This window comes from Fusarium graminearum, chromosome 4, assembly GCF_000240135.3.
Source record: "Fusarium graminearum PH-1 chromosome 4, whole genome shotgun sequence".
In the NCBI taxonomy this organism is placed as follows: Eukaryota; Fungi; Ascomycota; class Sordariomycetes; order Hypocreales; family Nectriaceae; genus Fusarium; species Fusarium graminearum.
Window position 1 is genome coordinate 521,354 of NC_026477.1, and position 17,933 is coordinate 539,286.

A 17,933-nucleotide genomic window follows, 5' to 3' on the forward strand; every position below is an offset into this window, starting at 1 on the left:
TTTGGGGAAAAGAAAAAAAGCAAAAACATCAGACAAAGTGGATAGTAAATCTTTAGACTCCATTCTTGCCTCTAACTGAAGTCGAGTTCGCCCAACAAGACTCGTGGAGAAGGGATTGGTGTAGAATAATTTAATTCCCGAAAACCTGGTGCGTCACAGATTAATTCAGGATACCCAATTTCCAATTCTCGGTTATGAAATTAAGCCACTTTCTCTGTATTTCACTCACGAATCCCGATGGACGATCCGATCATTAGTTAGTACTCTGTAGCGTAGTCCGGAAAGACCGGTTCCGTTGGATTGATAATGATGATCAAGATCATGTTGTGATGCGCTTTTGTGTGACTTTGCCCTACGTGATTGTCGACGCAGAGAAGCACACCATTGAGTTTACTAGCTCCCAACGTTGGTCGAAGTGGTGGTAGACTATACTGTAGTGGTGTTGAAGACGCTCTGATCTATCGGATCTAGAGTCTGATAAAGATTCACGTCAACTTGGTCTTTCCATTAGATCGAGGGCTGACGAGTCTAGAGACTGGGACTCAACGATACCTTGTAACCGAACAACTCAGCCACTCATCCCTGCGAGAATCACGACCAACCGCAGCAACTGCAGCAACCGCAACAAGACCTTCAACTATTAACATCGTATCATACAAATGCCGTGTCTGCTGTTGTAAATCCGAAAAAGACAGCTCATCTTACGGATCAGAGCCTTCTGGGTCGAGAACTAGCTTAGCTTGGCCTCTGCTTGACAGGGATCGTCATGACTTTGAATTGAATGGACGACACCAGCGCTACACTAGACGCAATGGCTTGCTAGTTAGTGTCTCACAAGTGCTTCTCTGGGACTTGGGTCTCCCACTCAAATTCCGACTGACCGGGGGCCCTTGTCTTGTCCTCCCGGACATTGAACCAAGGTCCAGGGTCCGCCTTGATGAGCTCGGGAGAAAGAGTTGGCCGTAGAGTGAGCGACGAAATATTAACACGACCGCTCCCGTCTCCCCCCCTTGACCTGAGAAGGAGGGGAGAGATCTGATCTGAGTCTCTCAGTGAATGTCTTGATTCTTACGTAGGACCCGTCATGGAACCCTGTGCCTGACGTCTTCTTCTTTCAACATGGCCCTATCACTTGGTGCTGAATGACGAGAAGCCCAAACTCAGCTACTAATTCGACGGAAACTCACTTTTTGTGTCCACTCGAAAGGACAATACAACCGACCTGGGAGAGACATTTACTCAAGCTGAAAACAACAAACGAGACGAGACGAGACGTAAAAGACAGAAGCTGCAATATCCCGACGACACGGCTCGCCGCATCGATTGTTCAGCCGCTTTCAGCTAAAATCGACTTTATTTATATGTGCGGCGGTGTTTGACAACGAGGCTTGCCAATATATTACATACATACATATACACAAACACTTATACATTACCCTTCACCATGCCTGCGACCATGTTGAATTCTAGACAGAGTTCTCTTCGGTTCAGTGCCATGGTGAATGGGAGAATGGAAGACCGTCCGACAGTTATGCGGTGGGATGGTGCTGCAAGAGCCTGTACCAACTGGGACAACATCCGTCGAGTGAGTTGAAGGGTATTTTTCATTTTTAGTATGTAACTAACATCTAATAGGACCCTGAACTGTGGTTTAAAAATGGAAACTGCATGGTGCACTTACACGCAAAAGGGCATTCAAGAAGAGGCCCATCCTTCAAAGTCCCCTTCTCAGCTCTCCTCGACGCCCAATGCTATCCCCTCGTTCAAAGGTTTCTGTCTTGGGAAACCGACCAGAATAAACCAAGCTTTCGCGAACTCACGAGATGGAGTAGAGAGAACCCCACGCGCAGGATCGATTTGTATATCCCACCGCCGCCTTCAACGGATAAAACGCAGGCTCTCAACTATCACCTGGCCACTCGCAACTTTTTCGCCTGGGTCTTTCGCAGATCAATGGTCGGTACGAGTTTAGGTAATGCAGCGATTGGTCTTTTGCATAGCATGCACGAGTTTCGCTGCGGCGTAGAAGACAACGTTACGGATATGATGGATTATTTTGACGAGGAAGGCTACCTCGACATGGCGAACCAGCCTAATCACGCGCTGGCGATGCTGCAGCTGGCAGAGTTTTTTCAAATGCGGGAGCTTTACATTAGGGCATTTTCTCACTGCGTAGGCATGAGCGAGTACCTATTTGAGAGCCCCGGTTTCATGGTATGTTTTTTTTTTCTTTCCCTCTATCAAGTCAGGACCGGAATGCTGGGGAACAAACCACTGACGCTACCAGCAACTCGGTCCTGCAACACGCAAACTTATTCGAAAGAGACATCTCGAACTTGATCACCGCATGACGAGATCTTCCATGATGTTGAGGACTTTTCTCGACGACGAGCTCTCAGAGGCGCACTTGAGCGTCGCAGCTGGTGCGAGAGCCCATCTTGAGCGGTTCAGGAGCTTTTTGTTATCTTTCTACACAGCCAAGCTGGGATATTATCCGCCTGCTGGTACAGATGCCGATAATAATCTGTTCGACCCGGCTATCCTGCGAATTATGCGGGAGGACTTTGAGGCGCTGTATGATCTCTTGGTTGATGACCAGTGCACCAAAGCTTATGCTATGCCTCCTACCGCTCACGGAGGAATCTGCACTATTCAGCTAGTGCAGTCTTTTGACTTGCAGCACGATTACCAGACTCTGAAGAATCCTCTGCCGCTGCTTCCCGACACGAATCCTCACGGCTCACGACGCAAAGCGTGGCTGTATGGACGCCTGAGATCCGATCGCAAGGTTACAGCCCACGCAGCGCTGGTTAATGCCTCCAACTTGATAAAGCCTGGTGTAGCGCAGAATGACCTAGTCAAAGCGTACAAACGTTTCGAGGAGGAGTCTATCATGTCTCCCAACAAGGCCGACAAGATGGACAAGGTGTCACTGGTGGATGCTCGCAAGGTCAGATGGGTTCTCATCTACGCGACATACCAAGTTCTTCGACATGCAACCGACTTGGCACCTGAGCTGAAACAGAACGAAATCCATGAGGCTTACTACAGCTTGTCTGCCTCGACTGAAGGCCTTCCGCCGTGGGACACGCCTCGTGAGATGGGGCAACTCCTCAAGCGCCAGACGCAGTATGTCACTGGCCCGGTGGACTGGACTGTGTACACAGACCAAGACGACACTGATGGAAAGATCGAGATCAAGCCTGACATTGACTACTTTGCTCTCACCCAGCGAGACCGTCCCCAGACACAAAACGGGTACGGCGAGCGTCGACCATCGATGTCAGCACGCCCCTCGCGCTCAAACTCTTTCTCTCAAGCTCTTAGCCGTTCTTCAACCTTTCGACGTTCCATGGCTATGTTCAAGTCTCCTAGCAGCACACCACCTCAGTCCATTGCACCGCCTCGATCGACATACCACGAAATTGTTGTTCACGGGTACGGCAACGGAACCAACCACGTCAGCCTTGGAACGGAAGAGACCGACAGCAGCAGCGAGTTGAAGATGGAGGATATCGGAGTAGCGCTATCATCGCCCTCACCACCACCTCCTTCTTCACCTGAGAGCCTTGAAACTAGTGATGACGCTCTCGATTCCCCCATCGACACACCAGAGTTCCCTCCCTTGGTAGAACACTACGTCGAACCCGAGATCCCCAAGGACGTCAGAGCCTGCCGCGAGCGCCGCCGCGACGTCATGTCCATGATCGGCCGCTCCATGTCAGGCCGAGTCTCCAAGCGCGGCGGACGACCCATCAGCGCCATCTTCTCCGACAGCTACGGTTCCGTGGAGAAGGACACGCCGAGTCGACGACACAGCATGTTCCCTCAGCCGCTACGACTCAAGACGCAGGTGGACGAGCCGATTATTCTTAACGAAGATGCGGATTGGGCGGCTATGCAGTCGTTTATGGACAGTCCTGGACAAATGTCTGAGACTGATGATGACATGATGCCTGCGTGGGAGCAGTATGCTGATTTGGGAGGGTTGACTGATATGCGACGAAGGGAGTGATATGCTTTGAAAGGAGTGGTATACGACGAACGGGAGTGATATACGTTTTGGAAGGGAGTGGTATGCTATGAAAAGGAGTGGCGGTGGAATTCTTCGTCTTACGCAGACGCATATCAACTTTTTTATGTTGTGCTTTTTTGTTATTAGCGAATACCCCTTTTATATTTCTGTACGAGATGATAGGACACATGCTGGACGTCTAGATGAGCTTATTAGGTACTATGCTTGGTGGAAAGATACACGTTGCTATGGTTGAGGGTAAAGGTAGTCAATTATACGAACCAACTGCTCAGCACTTGGACTTTATATCACTTTCCCATCGCTGACTTTTTCATCACTTGTGTCTTAAGTAAAAGAACTCATATGATCAATTGAATGTATCAAGGTCTCACATTATCTAGTCATCCCTCATTACCATTATTCATACAATAGTCCCTTCAGCCCCGAGTTTATTCTGTTCTTTGCTTCACGGGTTGGCCGGAAGCAAGAGTCAATCCGTCGACGATGTCCCTTCCGAAAGCATAAACCATGTACGTTGGGAGTATAATCCAGAAGCCGCTGACAAAGGTTAGTGTGAGTTTGAAGACGGTAAAAGGTGCGCTTACTTGGGGATAACCCAGAGAGTGAGAATGTCAACGGGAGTGTTGTGGGAGATGTTGCTAAACTCGCTAAAGTACTCATGAGCCCCTGATGTTTGTTAGTATTGCTGGTAGAAAGTGGACGAGTTGGCTTACAGTATAGAACAGTCTTGCTCAGAGTCATGACCGCAGCACTGAACCCAATGAGAACAGCCAAAGCACCACTCCTCCCGCTAACAGTCCTCCTCTTCTTCTCCTTTTTGTTGGTCGTCTTATCCGCACGTCTCCAGATCATCCACAAGTACACCAAGTACATGAGCATCTCGACAATATTCAGCGCCGTCTGCGCGCCCGTGAACCCATTCTTGGACTCCCATGCCTTGAGCCCGTAAACATGATCAACCTGTCCGTAGAGGGCATACGGCATGTACAGCGGCCACTGGTAAGCCCCTCCGGGCATTGTATGAGGTCGGCCCAAGACATAGCCGCTGTCCCACGCCACGAGCGGTAGAGAAATGGCGAGCCAGAGAACAGTGGCTGTAGAGGGAGCGTGATGCCATTTTTTAGGTTCTTGGACGGATAGACGACGTTTCTTGGCTGAAGCGGTTGTCGTCGAAGAAGAAGAAGCAGCTTTGGCGCTTCTCTTGCGTGTAGATGGTGTTGACGGGATGGTAGGTAGTTCGGTATGGAATTCCGGTGCGAATTCAGGACCGACGCTTGCACCGCGAGAACTTGCTCTAGTAGTGACCATTTTGGACGAGTGTTTGTATCGTGTAAATATCTTTGTGGGAAGAGAAATAGAAATAAAAAAGTGGCTTTTTTTGCATGATTTTTTAAAACAAACAACACGTTGGAAAGTAAACAACTGTCCCACAAAGTAACCCCATTAAAGTCGGATCACTAAACTTCCGATGTCCCCTCCAATTGCTTCTTTTGGAGAGCGGAAGCTTTTAGTGGCTTCTCGGCATTTGGAAGGGTTGTCACACTCTTGATGATGATTGGTCTGTGTAGATTTGACGTGTTTAATACGATTATACGTGGTCATGTTTGATGAACACGATATATACCTACGTATCATACTTATACTCCAAAGGTCATAGCGAGTATTAACTCCCAAAGGTATCTCCTCCACTCGTGAGAAACTCCCTCTCCTCTGACCTCATCTCTCGTCCAAGTACCTTGTTTCTATGCGGATACCTTCCAAACCTCTCAATAATAACTCGGTGTCTCTCCTCAAACTTCAAACTCGTCTGTCCTACAGTCTTTGCCTTGTCAGGATCGGATTGCACAACCTCTCTCGCCTTTCTCTCATACTCATCCCCACCGCCTGTGCCTGTAGTCAGACTTAGGATATCCTCGTTCATCCGCTTAAACGCCAACACTGCCTCATCATGCGCCGATAAATCTTCAGAGTGCATCAGTGGCATATAGAACCAATTGCGGTGCGAAAACACCCAGCGGATCTCTGGCGCTTTGTCTGGAATTCCCTGCGCTATCGCCTTGAGAGAGACTTGCACCGCGAGAGGGTCAAAATAAGTGAAACACACAGAAGCTTTGTCGCCGCGATATGAGTTGCGGGGGATTTGATCGAGCAGGATGATCAGACTCAACCAGTCTAGAGAATCACGGGGTTTGACGATGGATAGAAGCTCTTGGCCTGATGTCACACCCGCGGTGCGAATGGACTCTAGTATAGGGCTGAATTGAGTGCTAGAGGAGTTAGACGACTCGATTGGAGGACGGCGAGTGACTTACACACAGACGTCGTCGAATTGCTTGTCTGAAACAAACCATCTCTTTTGGTACTCTGGTCCAGCGATGATGCGATCGGTATCCTGCGGCAGATGCTCAAACCAGAAGCTGCGTAGTGACTCCAGCTTATCATAAGTGAGATGCTCTTTGAGGCTCTCCAGATTCCTTTCCCGAGAACCCATATTGAGAATAGGCTCTTGTGGTCTGAAGCTCGATGAACTGAATGGCCTTGCCGCTGAGACCATGTTTTGATACAGCCTTACTGGAACTGTACTCAATGGGCCAAGTTGGGAAAGGGTACTGCGATGATCTGATAACCATTCAGCACTCCAGTAACAAAGAAATATAAAGAGTGACCAACTTGCGACACGACGAGCTGTGACGCTCCAGCTTGAAGAGGCTCGGAGTGGCGCTCTCATAGAGGCCTGAGGAATATTCATGGCAACACCTGTTGCAGCGAGGGTATCAATAAATACTGTCTGGGGCTTGAATAGTAGATGTAATAAATTAACGACTGGATTAGGTAGTAAAGCGTAGAACCTGCCTCTGTAGTCGAGAGTGGTCACGATTGAATGGTCCGACTTGGTAATCCGAGTCTACGGAACCCGGGTTCCACTCTCGGACATTCAAGATTGCCGACTACGATCCTAGATGACCAATCTTCGACCGCTGTTCGGTCATTGATTACCCGACTAGAACATGCCTATTCACACAGTAGTAAAAACATTTGTATAAGAAAAGAGTCAATTGGAGAATATTAAGTACTAATCTATCTAGCGGGACCAAGAAATTCAGGATCTTGAAAGAGACTGATCTAGGATCAAGCCAAAGGGTAATCAGGCTTGCCACAACACTTGCATCATCCAACTCAGACACCTAAGCCATCATCATAGCAGCAACGATAGCAAACAGACCAGCTCCACCAGCAACAACCTTGGTGTTGGCGCCATTGACAACAGGGGTGACATCGCCGGTAGGAGTAGAAGCGGACTCGCCAGCGTCAGAGGTAGTAGTGGCGGTGGCAGTTGCGAGAGCGTCGGTATCGATGGCCTGAAGAGTTCGGAGGAGTTCAGGAGTAGTGTAAGTTCCAGTCTCGCCTACGTAGGTGATGACAGAGAAGGGAAGCTTGGAGACGGGCGTGGCAGAGGGAAAGGCCAGACGGTCGGCAGCATCGGCGGCGGGCTTGATATCAGCGCGGTCAAAGGGATCATCGGCAGGGTTGAGGACACTATAATGTTAGTATTGTTTGTGTACGTGAGTGACTGCGATGACTTACGTATCAATGATATGGGCAACACCGTTGAAGAGCAGGACATTGGTAAACAGAATCTTGGCACCGTTCACCCATGCACTGCCATCCTCAGCAACAGTAAAAGTCAAGTCGGCTCCCTGGAAAGAAGGAACGCTGACATTGGCGAGGTCTGTAGAGAAGAGAACGTCGTCGACAAAGTGGTACTTGAGAACCTGTTGCAGAGTCTCGAGGTCAGCGCCTGCAAGAACTGAGCCGATGTTCTCAAAGGCTGGATCGTTGGGGACAAAGACGGTAAAGTCGGAGATGTTGAGGAGACCAGACTCATCGGAACCAATGTTGCCAAGGTTGTAGGGTAGATCAGCTGCATTAGCAGCGGCATTGAAGTTGAGCAGGTTGTCGCGGCGGGTAAAGAGTTGCAGAGGGGCGCCAAAGCTGAGGACTGTGTCTACTTTGTGGACAATGACCGAATCACCGATCTTGATGTCCTGAGAATGGTTAGTATGTGTGTATTATAAGCAAATGTGTAACTCACGGCTTCAGTCACGTAGGACAGAGTCTCCTCGCCAGAGATAACAACCACATCATCGCCATCCTTCACAATACCGTTGTACTGACCCCCTGTAAAGTTACCAAACGGCTGGCGATAATTGACAAAGCTGCTGTCGAGAAGAGACTGCACAAAGACAGGAATGTCGGAAGCAACCTTGGCAGGGTAGTACCCCTTAAAGACGTGATTGGAGAGGAGAGCGCCAATGGCAATGGTGTCGTTCTTCTGCGAGATGGCCTCTCCCTCGGGGATGTCACGGGGGACAGAGTCGAAAGCCTTGTTGGTGGGAGCAAAGATGGTGATGTTTGTTGCAGACACCAGAGTTTCGGCAATGTCAGGTACAAGAGCGAGGAGTTCAGCCAGGGTGGAAAGGTCTGGCTGGGAAGCGATGATGCTGGCCAGGTCGTTTTGTGCGACGACGGCGGTTGCAAGGGCTGCGAGGTTGAGGAATTTCATTGTAAAAGTATCACTGGGTGTAGTTCAAGCGAGCTGTATGATTGTAAGGCTGAGACAGAGATCTTTGAAGCTGATGAGTTGATGAGTTGATAAGACTTGTACTGAGCTTCTCTCCAAGCTTTATACATGACATTATCGCATCTTGAAGCCTGTCATGATACGCTTTGAAATTCCAATCCCAAATTCCAATTTCCCTGAATCAAAGCATCATCGACTCGGAGAGTATCTGTAAGCGAAATACTCATGTTGCGTTTGATATAGGGTGTTTGGTGTTGAACCTACAATCATTCAACGGCCAAAATTGACCGTCCCCACAGAGACCCTGAAGGGAAAGAAAAGACAAGCTTAATTCCGTAGCCTTGGGACTAATTCGTTGGCACTGCCTCAATGCTAATGCCGGTAGTGCAACGGTATCGAGAGTCGTGTACGTCATTGAGGTTTTGACAGACGGGGAATTTATGCGGCGCAGTTGGTTGCAATATCATTGGACGGCTCGCCATTCAACTTGCTTCCAGAACAACTTGGACAATGGTATTAATTATTAAATGTGACCAGATACGGAATGAGATGTTTAGAAATGTCCATTGGGGCTGAGCACTCCGATATCATGCTCGGCTGTTCCTCGTTCGAGATTGGACTCATACTGCTCGATGATGCCCTCGTAGTCGTCCAACCATACGCCCAGCCACTCGACAGACCCAATGATCCTCGTGATCCAACTGCCCATGTGTGGATCGAGCTGAAGTAGCCTTTCCTTGATAGAGATGAGTTTCCTCATGGCTTCTCTGACGTGTAGTGTTTGGCGGGTTAGTATCTGGCTGTACGTGTTCCCTGGTGCAGACACTGCCACAAACACCTTGACCAGAATCGACAGTGTATAGCTTACCGCGGGTCCAAAGCAGAGCGATGGTAGGCTGAGCATCAGGCTGGGATCCATCTCGAGTACCGTGTCGATGGTGAGGTGGCAAGCTTCTACCAGGGAAATGAGTGCGGCGGCCGTCGTAGGTGTTACTTGGGCTGGACGGGCAAAGTCATGGACGCCAATGCGTTCGGCGAGATATGGTGATCCGAAGAGGATCTTGTTGGTGGCTGTGTGCAGTACTGGCTCGTTGACATAGATTGCAGCCAGCATTCGCCAGAACCGAAGTTGGACATTGTGTGCGAGCGGTCTGCTGTTCAGGGCATTGAGGTCGTTGTATGTTTGGACTCTCGTGGCCGCTACAATATCGGAGTCGACATCGTGAAAGGCATGGACGTTGCATAGTTCCAGGCCAGTAGCAATTCGGGCGTGGAGTCTTGCTGTGTGAAGCATCTCCAAGAATAAAGGCTCAGAGCTATCGGCCTCTAAGGCGCGAAGGGCTTCGTAGTGCGACCTCCCCCAGTCAAACACATGTGCTCTTCTCAGACCGAGAGCGGCCATGGTTGAAGTCATCCAACAAGCTAACCACGTCTTTTGCATCTCCAGCGTGGGAGGTCCCTGGATGCGGAAGAACCATGCCGGGGCAGAAGTCTGTAACTCTGAACCTCCTAGTCCAAGTTCGACGCCGAGGTCGTGGGCTATGAAAACTAGTTGTATCGGGTTGCCGTGGTTCATATTGAGAGAGGGTCTTATCCAGAGGCCCATGACTAGGGCGGTTTGGATGAGGTCGACTGATGGACTCTTGAGACCGACTGCCGCTTTACCGATGATCTCGAGTGTCTTTGTTCGTAGTTCTTCTTGGGTCTGGGGATCGATTTCTGCTTTCGAGGGAGCGACGGCGAGCATGGCCATGAGTTTGATGGGTGTTTCAGTTCTCATAGAATCGAGTCGTGATGGGGCCGAATTGCTATCCACGGGAGGAATAAGATACCAGAATTGCGCAGCAATGGTCGAACATGCCTTGAGACTCTTGAGCTGAGAGTCATAATCGAGGTGAGCATCCAGAAAGCCAAGATCGGACGGAGTGTTTGTTGTAGACCAGTTCCCCTCTGTGGAAAAGACTGAAGTGGCCCTTGTAGAAGCAGCATAACTCGGCACGGCCTGGCCGTCTAGTCTCTCCTGCAAAGACTTGACCTGATCTTCCAGCTCTGCTATTCTGTCTCTCTGCAATTTCCTAGCTGCGGGAACACAGGTGATGGTGAAGCGAGTACATCGTTCGCAGGTTGATGAGTCGGGGGAGGGAAACTCGCATTTGACTTTGAGAGCCTGGCAGGCTTCGCAGGCGCGAGATCTTTTCTTCATGGTGGCATGATTTCTGTAGACTCTGAGAGACAGAGGTCTGATAGGTATTTTAAGAAGAAAAGAGAATGAGAGTGGCTTAGCACTTTGTGGGTTGTATTTGTGATGTAGTAGAAGGAAGGAAGGAGGGTTGCAAGCACTCATTCCTGCGGGGTGTTCGTCATGATTATGCTAGCGTTTTAACCTGTCAAAGAATGACTATTCGCAATTTTATTAGTAAATAGAATGTTGTATAATGATAGTGTATCGAATAATCTGTATATGATATATTGGAAGATCGTTTTACCTCTTGTCTAAATAGAACTGTAGTAAAGTTACTGTGGAGTTGCTAATTGCAAACCAAACTCTTTGTTTATGTCTGTTTAGCGACTCTAACTTCCTTACTAACTGTCAATTGTCCATTATGCTTGTTTTAAGTATACTATCGACCCTCGCCATATGATCAATTAGTTGATCCTTCAAAGCCCAGTCAGTCATGGCTGAACGTTGTTAGTTATTCTGTCTGTAACGAGTCTCATCTCCTGAAGCTGTAGCGGATCCGCAGCAGGGATAAGGCCTGTATAAGAGGCATGTAAGCTTAACAGCCACTAATCTTACAGCACCTTATTGCATCCAGTTACAGGTGCTGAGGAACAGGACTTGACAAAAGGATCCGTTCAACCGACGATAATTATAGATTTAACTAATTAATTGGACCCGATCAGTTGTGGCAGCTCATCCAATCGCTAAATTTAATCTGTTTACTGCAGAAACAATTGGATTGTCTTTGAGGTTGAGAATTGAGACAATCCGTTGTCTCTCTGGTTTGTTTGATAACAGCCTTATCCAGCATCAGACTGTTCTTTCAACTTTCAACTTTTATCTCTCCCTGTGTCCGGGAGCAACTATTCACCTTTCATTTCCGTATTTCTCCTTATTTTCGTACTTTTATACAAAGCTGCATTATGCGGCCGCCAAACATAGGCCCACCACAACTCGCCCTAGTGAGTAGCAGTGACACTCGCTGCTCCGTGTTGATATCAGAAACATACTACAGACTCTCTAGTCGTCTTCTGGAACATTATAGCGTCCAGTCTGATGTCGCCTTGCATTTGAGTTAAAGCTGACATCACTGCAGACACTCAGCATCCTTCAGCTCGCCTTGTCAACTAGGATCCCTTGTTCAGCATCTGTGCAGGCAAATGGATTCTCGGATCCGTGCTTGATCCCCTTCAATATGATCAACAGCCTTCCATAAGATCTGATCAGATCACTTAGCGTCGATGCGTTTATTCTGAGTTAATATGTATGCAACACATTCCCTTCTTTCTGTCACCATACTTACTTCTCTTTCCTATAGACTAGGATCTTTGCATCTTCGGATTACGCGCATTTTTATTTCCTATCTGCTGGTGCAGACTCATCAACAAAATGTCCAACTTGTGGAAAGGACCAAAGTTCACAGAAGTCAACGCTGGCTCAGATGATATGAACATCGCCAGTATCGCCTGGGGCATATCGCTCGGCGTCGGTCTCTTTACCTTTACAAAAGCCCTGCGACAAACAAGGGACTCGTGGAGTAGAGGTCGAAGGCTAACCACTACATTATTCTTGTCTGGCTCGAGTGGACGAGCAGTTGTATCATGAGCGCTGTTACGTGGTGTTATTTACGAAATTACATCCCTGGCGGGTTTCCAGTCTTTTTCGTTTTGAGTACGGCTATCCCATTGCTGGTCCATGGCTGTAGCTAACAGTGTAGTCTTTCTTTGGTGTATACAGATCCAAGCCCTCATACAAATCATCGTCAACAGAATCGCTATACTCATGGTTAATCGGCAAAACGCAAAATGGCTCAAGATCTGGTCGTTTGTCATTATTCTGTGTATCAACATCAGCGTCTTTATGATTTGGATCCCAGCGAGGCTGCAGATCAACGATACATGGGCAGACATCAATAAAGTCTGGGATAGGATCGAAAAGGTCATCTTTCTGCTCGTCGACGCCGGACTCAATCTCTACTTTATCCATCTTGTGCGATCCAGGCTTATTGCGAATGGCCTTACCAAGTATACCCGTTTGTTTCGATACAACTTGGGTATGATTGCTGTTTCCATGACTATGGATGTAAGTCTACCATCAACTGATACAAATTCATTGATACTAACTCTGCGCCAGATCCTCCTTATTGCCATGATGTCTCTTCCCAACGACATTGTGTAAGTCATCTCCCCTCTAAGAATCTCCTCACTAACAACCCCAGCTATGTCCAGTTCCACCCCCTCGCTTATCTCGTCAAACTCCACATCGAAATGAACATGGCCGATCTCATCATCAAAGTCGTGAAAGCCAGCAACAGTAATGGCTACGACTACTCTGGCTCCAAGTCTGGCAACACCCAACCGAAACAAAATGGCGCCAACAAGCTCGGAAAAGGCCATATCCCATCAGCCATGTTTGTCGGAGGCAACTTGACCCTTATCCAAGCTGGCGTTGACGATGACGAAGACATCGAGATGAACAGGATGGAAGGTGGTATTCAGAAGACCACCAGGACAGAGGTTGTGGTCAAACAGACTAGACCCTCTGACAGCGACGATCGGGATGTGGCCAGCGATGCAGAGTCAATGCGGCCGCTGAGAAATAATACTTATACGGTATGAAGCCTGACTGTATCATGAATGGTCGGCAGTCTAACTTCCAATAGGTCCCGGAACCAAAGAGGCGTCGAAGCTCTCAAATTGCAATTCTTACAGCACCATAGACTATTTCCTTTTTAGCATAACTATATACGATACCCATTTCTTTTACTAGAACTCATAGAATAATCTGATTTACTACATTACAACTAGTCCATGTACTTTGCAAACCACTCCACAAACTGATCCGGCTCCCTCTGGAAGTAAGTATACCCATCCCATCGCTTCTCTGTCCCCTCAATCCACTTCAACTTCTTCTCTTTGACTGGGATATTGTCATAAACAGACTGCACATCCGCAGGTGTCGTGCAAGGGTCGTCGCGCACCTGATACAAAAAGGTCGGCACGTTGGTGTGCTTTGCATCCGCCGGAGGATTCAGCTGATTGATGTGGAAACTCGTCTTCATAAAGAACATCCGATCAGCCTCTTCCATAAAAGACTCTGGCGCACCCATCGTCTTTACCAGCTTTCCGATCGAAGACCCTGCGGATATTGGCTGCGGCGCAACCATGCAGCGTACGCCCTTGAAGGCTTCTGGGCGATGTCTCATGGCGGAAAACGTAGCGTTTGCACCTGCACAGCGACTAAAGAGTCCAATTGTCATATCCTTTGTATCCTCCCGTCCACGGACATACTTGAGAGAGCCCAGAACATCGCGCCACTCAAAGAAGCCAAACAGTCCCTGGTTTCCCTGTCCGCTCAAACCGTGGTTCCTCAGATCATAAGCCAGGACATTGTATCCGGCGTCGTGTAAGATCTTGTAGTCTGGGACGAAGTTTACTTCAAAGTCGTTTCCCGGCATGAGGTTATTCCAGGGTTCCAAATGTGAGGGTATTCCTGCGCGGTTGAACCAGTGCGGGTGATTGGCGATGATAATCTTGTTTGAACCTTTGCAGGGGATGAACCAGCCTTCCAAAGAGACACCATCGTCAGAAGGAAAATAGATGTCTTCAAAGTCGAGGCCTGCTTCGTTGGGGAAGTGCATTATAGGTGCGAGGGGCCATCCTCGGAAGTCGTCTATGACGGTCTGGAGGATGGACTTGAGTTCGTCTGTTGCCATGTTGCTGTGAGACTAATCGATGTGGATTTGAGTCAGATTGATGAACAGATTGTCTTCTTATAGTATGCCTACTGTATCGTCAGAATATGTTATAGTCGACAGTGTTCAACTTTGGGTCAGGCTTACTACTCAAAGACCCCGCCCGAATCCTTCGCTCCTATGCAGTGCCTATTCGGCTTTATAAACAGTCGCGATTAACCAATTATCCAGATCAATGTTTGGGTTTTCGCGATACTCTACTCGTTATCCCCGCTAACTCCAACAGTGTGCATATTGCAGGGGTTCAAGCTGTAAGCATCATAGATTCCATTTCCTGGCACACGTTGAATGGTACCATTGTATTAGAGGCCATGCAATTGATGCGCGGAATCTTGTTGATCCAACCTTGGTGTGCTATGTTGATGGCTACATTGGCCCAAAGAGAAATCTTGGTTGGTAGCATCTGCTTCATGGTTGATACACTGCTATTTCAGGAGGATATCCCACGAGCTTTGAGCCAGGTTTGTCTCTGAACTTTGGCTCCTTGTACCAGTCATCCGCAGCCTCAGCAAACTTTGTTTCACCAAGCTTCTTGACCTTGGAGAACTCGAACCGAGGCTCGTCCAGAAGATTGTAGATTCCTTGTGCGTAGTCCACCGAGATGATATACACCTGCGCGAGATACTTGATCTAATAATTGTTAACTCTGTATTTACTCAGTCAAACCGGGGTGGCTTGCCTGGATTTCGGGAGACTTGACTCGCCCAAGACCCTTGGCCGTGTTGTAGCAAGTGTTCTTTTTCTCCTGATCGCTCATGACTCTCGTCCAAAGGTCTCTGACCTGATCGTAGTCGTTCTTTTTCCCCTCATGCCAGTAGTGGCTCACCCTACTCACAAAGTTATCGTTGACCTCGTAGGGGGCTTCGTCAGTATCGGGTCTAAACTTGTGAGCAAAGCTGTTTAAGGGGTATTGCTTGCTGCCCGCGCGGTCGGTGTCTACATGCATAGGACCGTCAAAGGGCGAGGCGTATGACTTGGCCATGAAAGGACAGTTGACGGGGATTTGGTGCAGGTTGGTGCCTACACGATGGTATTGAGCATCGCGGTAGAGGAACATGCGGAACTGAAGAAGAGGGTCGGGCGAGTCTTCAATACCGGGGACCATGCTACCAGGCGAGAAAACAGCCTGTTCCACATCTCTGTGGAAGTTCTCGGGATTCTTGTTAAGCACTAGTCTTCCAAGTTCCTTCATGCGGAACTCAGATCTAGGCCAGATCTTGGTGGCATCGAAAGGATCGAAGCCGAGGGTATCAGGGTCCGCCTGTCTAGGATCCATGATCTGAACATGCACCATCCACTCAATGTCCTCACCCTTCTCAATGGCCTCCCAGAGATCCCTTTTGGAGTAATCCGGGTCTTCACCACACATTTGCATTGCTTCACTGTCGGCGAATTGCTTCTGGCCATGCTTTGCGATGAAATGGTACTTGACGTACATGAACTCTCCGTCAGCGTTGACCCATTTGAACGTGTGGCAGCCGTAGCCATGGCTGAAGCGCCATCCTTGGGGGGTTCCGTGGTCGCTGAACAACATGATTCCGGCATGGTTGGCCTCGGGGTTGTTGGCAAGGAAGTCAAAGAGGGCGTCATGATCTAGAAGGAAGTTGCTCGGGTTGCGGGACTGGGAGCGAATGACATCTGGTCCTTGGATGGGATCACGACAAAAGAAGACGGGCTAAGAAGTTAGCACTCTACCGTTTGAGTCAAGAAATATCGTAGAGTATGACCAGCAAATTTGGAGAGCAGCTTACAAAGTTGAGGCCGACAATGTCATAGTTTCCTTCCTTGGTGTAAAACTTGATAGCAAAGCCTCGAGGGTTGCGAGACGCGTCTGGGAACTCCCTTCCAAGAGTGGCGGTAGAGAACCTAACAAAGACAGGTGTTTTTTCTCCAACAGAAGAAAGAAAGTTGGCTTTCTAGATACAGTTAGGATGTATCGATGTGGGAGTCCGTATGTCTTACCGTGAGTTCGGTGACGTCCCGAGTGCACTCAAAGTAACCAAAAGCGCCAGCGCCGCAAGAATGAACCACACCTGACATTTGTTAGTCGTATGGAGACACAGAGAACAGCTATACAAACGTTCTAGAGTCTTGGATCTATTGAAATGCTGCTGCTTCCTATTTCCAAGTCAGATATGGGGCTGTACAGGAGAGGAGACTTACTGCAACAAGAATGTATCGCTGACGAGAGGCAAACCCCCGACAGTCTTGCTATAAGTTCTAGAAATGTAAGGATATGTTCAGCCGGAGCGATGAAATACATACGGGTTAGGGCGAGGGGTGCCTTTGTTGTTGGGAAGATCAGAGCTACCATCTTCTCTCTTCCCTCCACTCTGGGCGCCTGAGACCTTGGCGATGACAGAGGCTGGTCCCTCGTCGGCACCTTGGAAATTGCTTGAGCGAGTTTGAAGTTCTGTCTGTTCTTCAGCACCGATAGCGGCGCCAATTGCTTCAAGAGGATGCTGACGAGGGTCAAGTTGGTTGGAGTTCATGGTGGGATGCTTGGCATGGCCTGACTTGGAAATTAGAACAGAATGTCGAGAGAAGAAGAGGAATGTGGAGAACTGACGTTGTTTTATAGCACCCCTACGGCGCTTCGATGCTTCTATGTTTTCATCCCTATCAATCTGCTGCATTTGAGCCGGATATAAGTCCGGCTCGTGACACGTCGTTTAAATACGAATACCTTGTACGCATCAATGTGCAGCCAACCAGATTGAATCGAATTGTGACAAGTCATGAATAGATAAGAAACACTGAGGATCCAATCGCATTGAATGATCAAGAAAGTGCTGTGGAGTTGACCAGCAAATGACTAGATATGTTGGAATATTGTCGTCATGGGATGTAATAGATATTCGTTGTCGGTTGCACGACATGCTTATGCATGGATATGTGACCAGGCTCAGGGATAGATACCAGGATTGAAGTGTGATATTGAGCTGTCACATTTTGTCTGTGGTTGTTACCTGGGTGTTGGAAGGTTGGTCAAAGGTTGGTGACTCTTGCCTGTTGTTGATGTTGGCTGACTAAACCATCAGATGATTTTAAAGGTAGTCTGATTGGGTCTTGATTTACTTTCTGTAACCTGAGATTACTCATCCTGTGATCCAAGAACAAACAGGGAAGGTGCGTGGTGCTTGTCCTTTGATGCTGCCTACAGTTGGTCTCTACTAAACGACACTGACGAGGAGCACACAATCCCAAAGAGATGCCTAAAGACAATAGTCGATTACTTGAGTCCTTGATCGAGAATGAAAGTAAGTTCATGCTTGAGTATTGTTGTGAGGCATGCTCCCATTGTCTTCAAGACACATCCGAGGCTGCAGCCCAACCGCGA

General features: G+C 48.4%; 8 protein-coding genes across 8 annotated transcripts; 2 read left to right on the forward strand and 6 right to left on the reverse strand.

Annotated features, from left to right (window-relative positions):
• Positions 1 to 1,953: 1,953 nt before the first annotated feature.
• On the forward strand, positions 1,954 to 4,015 carry FGSG_06589 (uncharacterized protein; the record flags this gene model as incomplete). Its single annotated transcript, XM_011327903.1, has 2 exons — positions 1,954 to 2,214; positions 2,288 to 4,015. 2 exons carry the CDS (start codon positions 1,954 to 1,956, stop codon positions 4,013 to 4,015), a joined length of 1,989 nt encoding a protein of 662 aa, XP_011326205.1.
• A 601-nt stretch (positions 4,016 to 4,616) lies between these two features.
• FGSG_06590 (uncharacterized protein) lies at positions 4,617 to 5,405 on the reverse strand (the record flags this gene model as incomplete). The annotated part of the gene is made up of 2 exons (XM_011327904.1): positions 4,750 to 5,405; positions 4,617 to 4,702 (listed from the first exon to the last, which is right to left on the reverse strand). The coding sequence occupies exons 1-2, from the start codon at positions 5,342 to 5,344 to the stop codon at positions 4,617 to 4,619; spliced, it is 681 nt and encodes a 226-aa protein (XP_011326206.1). The 5' UTR covers positions 5,345 to 5,405.
• Positions 5,406 to 5,699: 294 nt separating this feature from the next.
• Positions 5,700 to 6,527, reverse strand: FGSG_06591 (uncharacterized protein; the record flags this gene model as incomplete). The annotated part of the gene is made up of 2 exons (XM_011327905.1): positions 5,700 to 6,291; positions 6,349 to 6,527. 2 exons carry the CDS (start codon positions 6,525 to 6,527, stop codon positions 5,700 to 5,702), a joined length of 771 nt encoding a protein of 256 aa, XP_011326207.1.
• Positions 6,528 to 7,221: 694 nt separating this feature from the next.
• Positions 7,222 to 8,600, reverse strand: FGSG_06592 (uncharacterized protein; the record flags this gene model as incomplete). The annotated part of the gene is made up of 3 exons (XM_011327906.1): positions 7,222 to 7,573; positions 7,622 to 8,082; positions 8,130 to 8,600. 3 exons carry the CDS (start codon positions 8,598 to 8,600, stop codon positions 7,222 to 7,224), a joined length of 1,284 nt encoding a protein of 427 aa, XP_011326208.1.
• Positions 8,601 to 9,171: 571 nt separating this feature from the next.
• Positions 9,172 to 10,821, reverse strand: FGSG_06593 (uncharacterized protein; the record flags this gene model as incomplete). Its single annotated transcript, XM_011327907.1, has 1 exon — positions 9,172 to 10,821. One exon carries the CDS (start codon positions 10,819 to 10,821, stop codon positions 9,172 to 9,174), a length of 1,650 nt encoding a protein of 549 aa, XP_011326209.1.
• Positions 10,822 to 12,228: 1,407 nt separating this feature from the next.
• Positions 12,229 to 13,558, forward strand: FGSG_06594 (uncharacterized protein; the record flags this gene model as incomplete). Its single annotated transcript, XM_011327908.1, has 5 exons — positions 12,229 to 12,324; positions 12,577 to 12,921; positions 12,973 to 13,013; positions 13,058 to 13,451; positions 13,502 to 13,558. The coding sequence occupies 5 exons, from the start codon at positions 12,229 to 12,231 to the stop codon at positions 13,556 to 13,558; spliced, it is 933 nt and encodes a 310-aa protein (XP_011326210.1).
• Positions 13,559 to 13,642: 84 nt separating this feature from the next.
• FGSG_06595 (uncharacterized protein) lies at positions 13,643 to 14,479 on the reverse strand (the record flags this gene model as incomplete). The annotated part of the gene is made up of 1 exon (XM_011327909.1): positions 13,643 to 14,479. One exon carries the CDS (start codon positions 14,477 to 14,479, stop codon positions 13,643 to 13,645), a length of 837 nt encoding a protein of 278 aa, XP_011326211.1.
• Positions 14,480 to 15,001: 522 nt separating this feature from the next.
• Positions 15,002 to 17,085, reverse strand: FGSG_06596 (uncharacterized protein; the record flags this gene model as incomplete). The annotated part of the gene is made up of 7 exons (XM_011327910.1): positions 15,002 to 15,223; positions 15,294 to 16,268; positions 16,345 to 16,509; positions 16,556 to 16,626; positions 16,674 to 16,711; positions 16,757 to 16,813; positions 16,859 to 17,085. The coding sequence occupies 7 exons, from the start codon at positions 17,083 to 17,085 to the stop codon at positions 15,002 to 15,004; spliced, it is 1,755 nt and encodes a 584-aa protein (XP_011326212.1).
• Between the last annotated feature and the right edge of the window lie 848 nt (positions 17,086 to 17,933).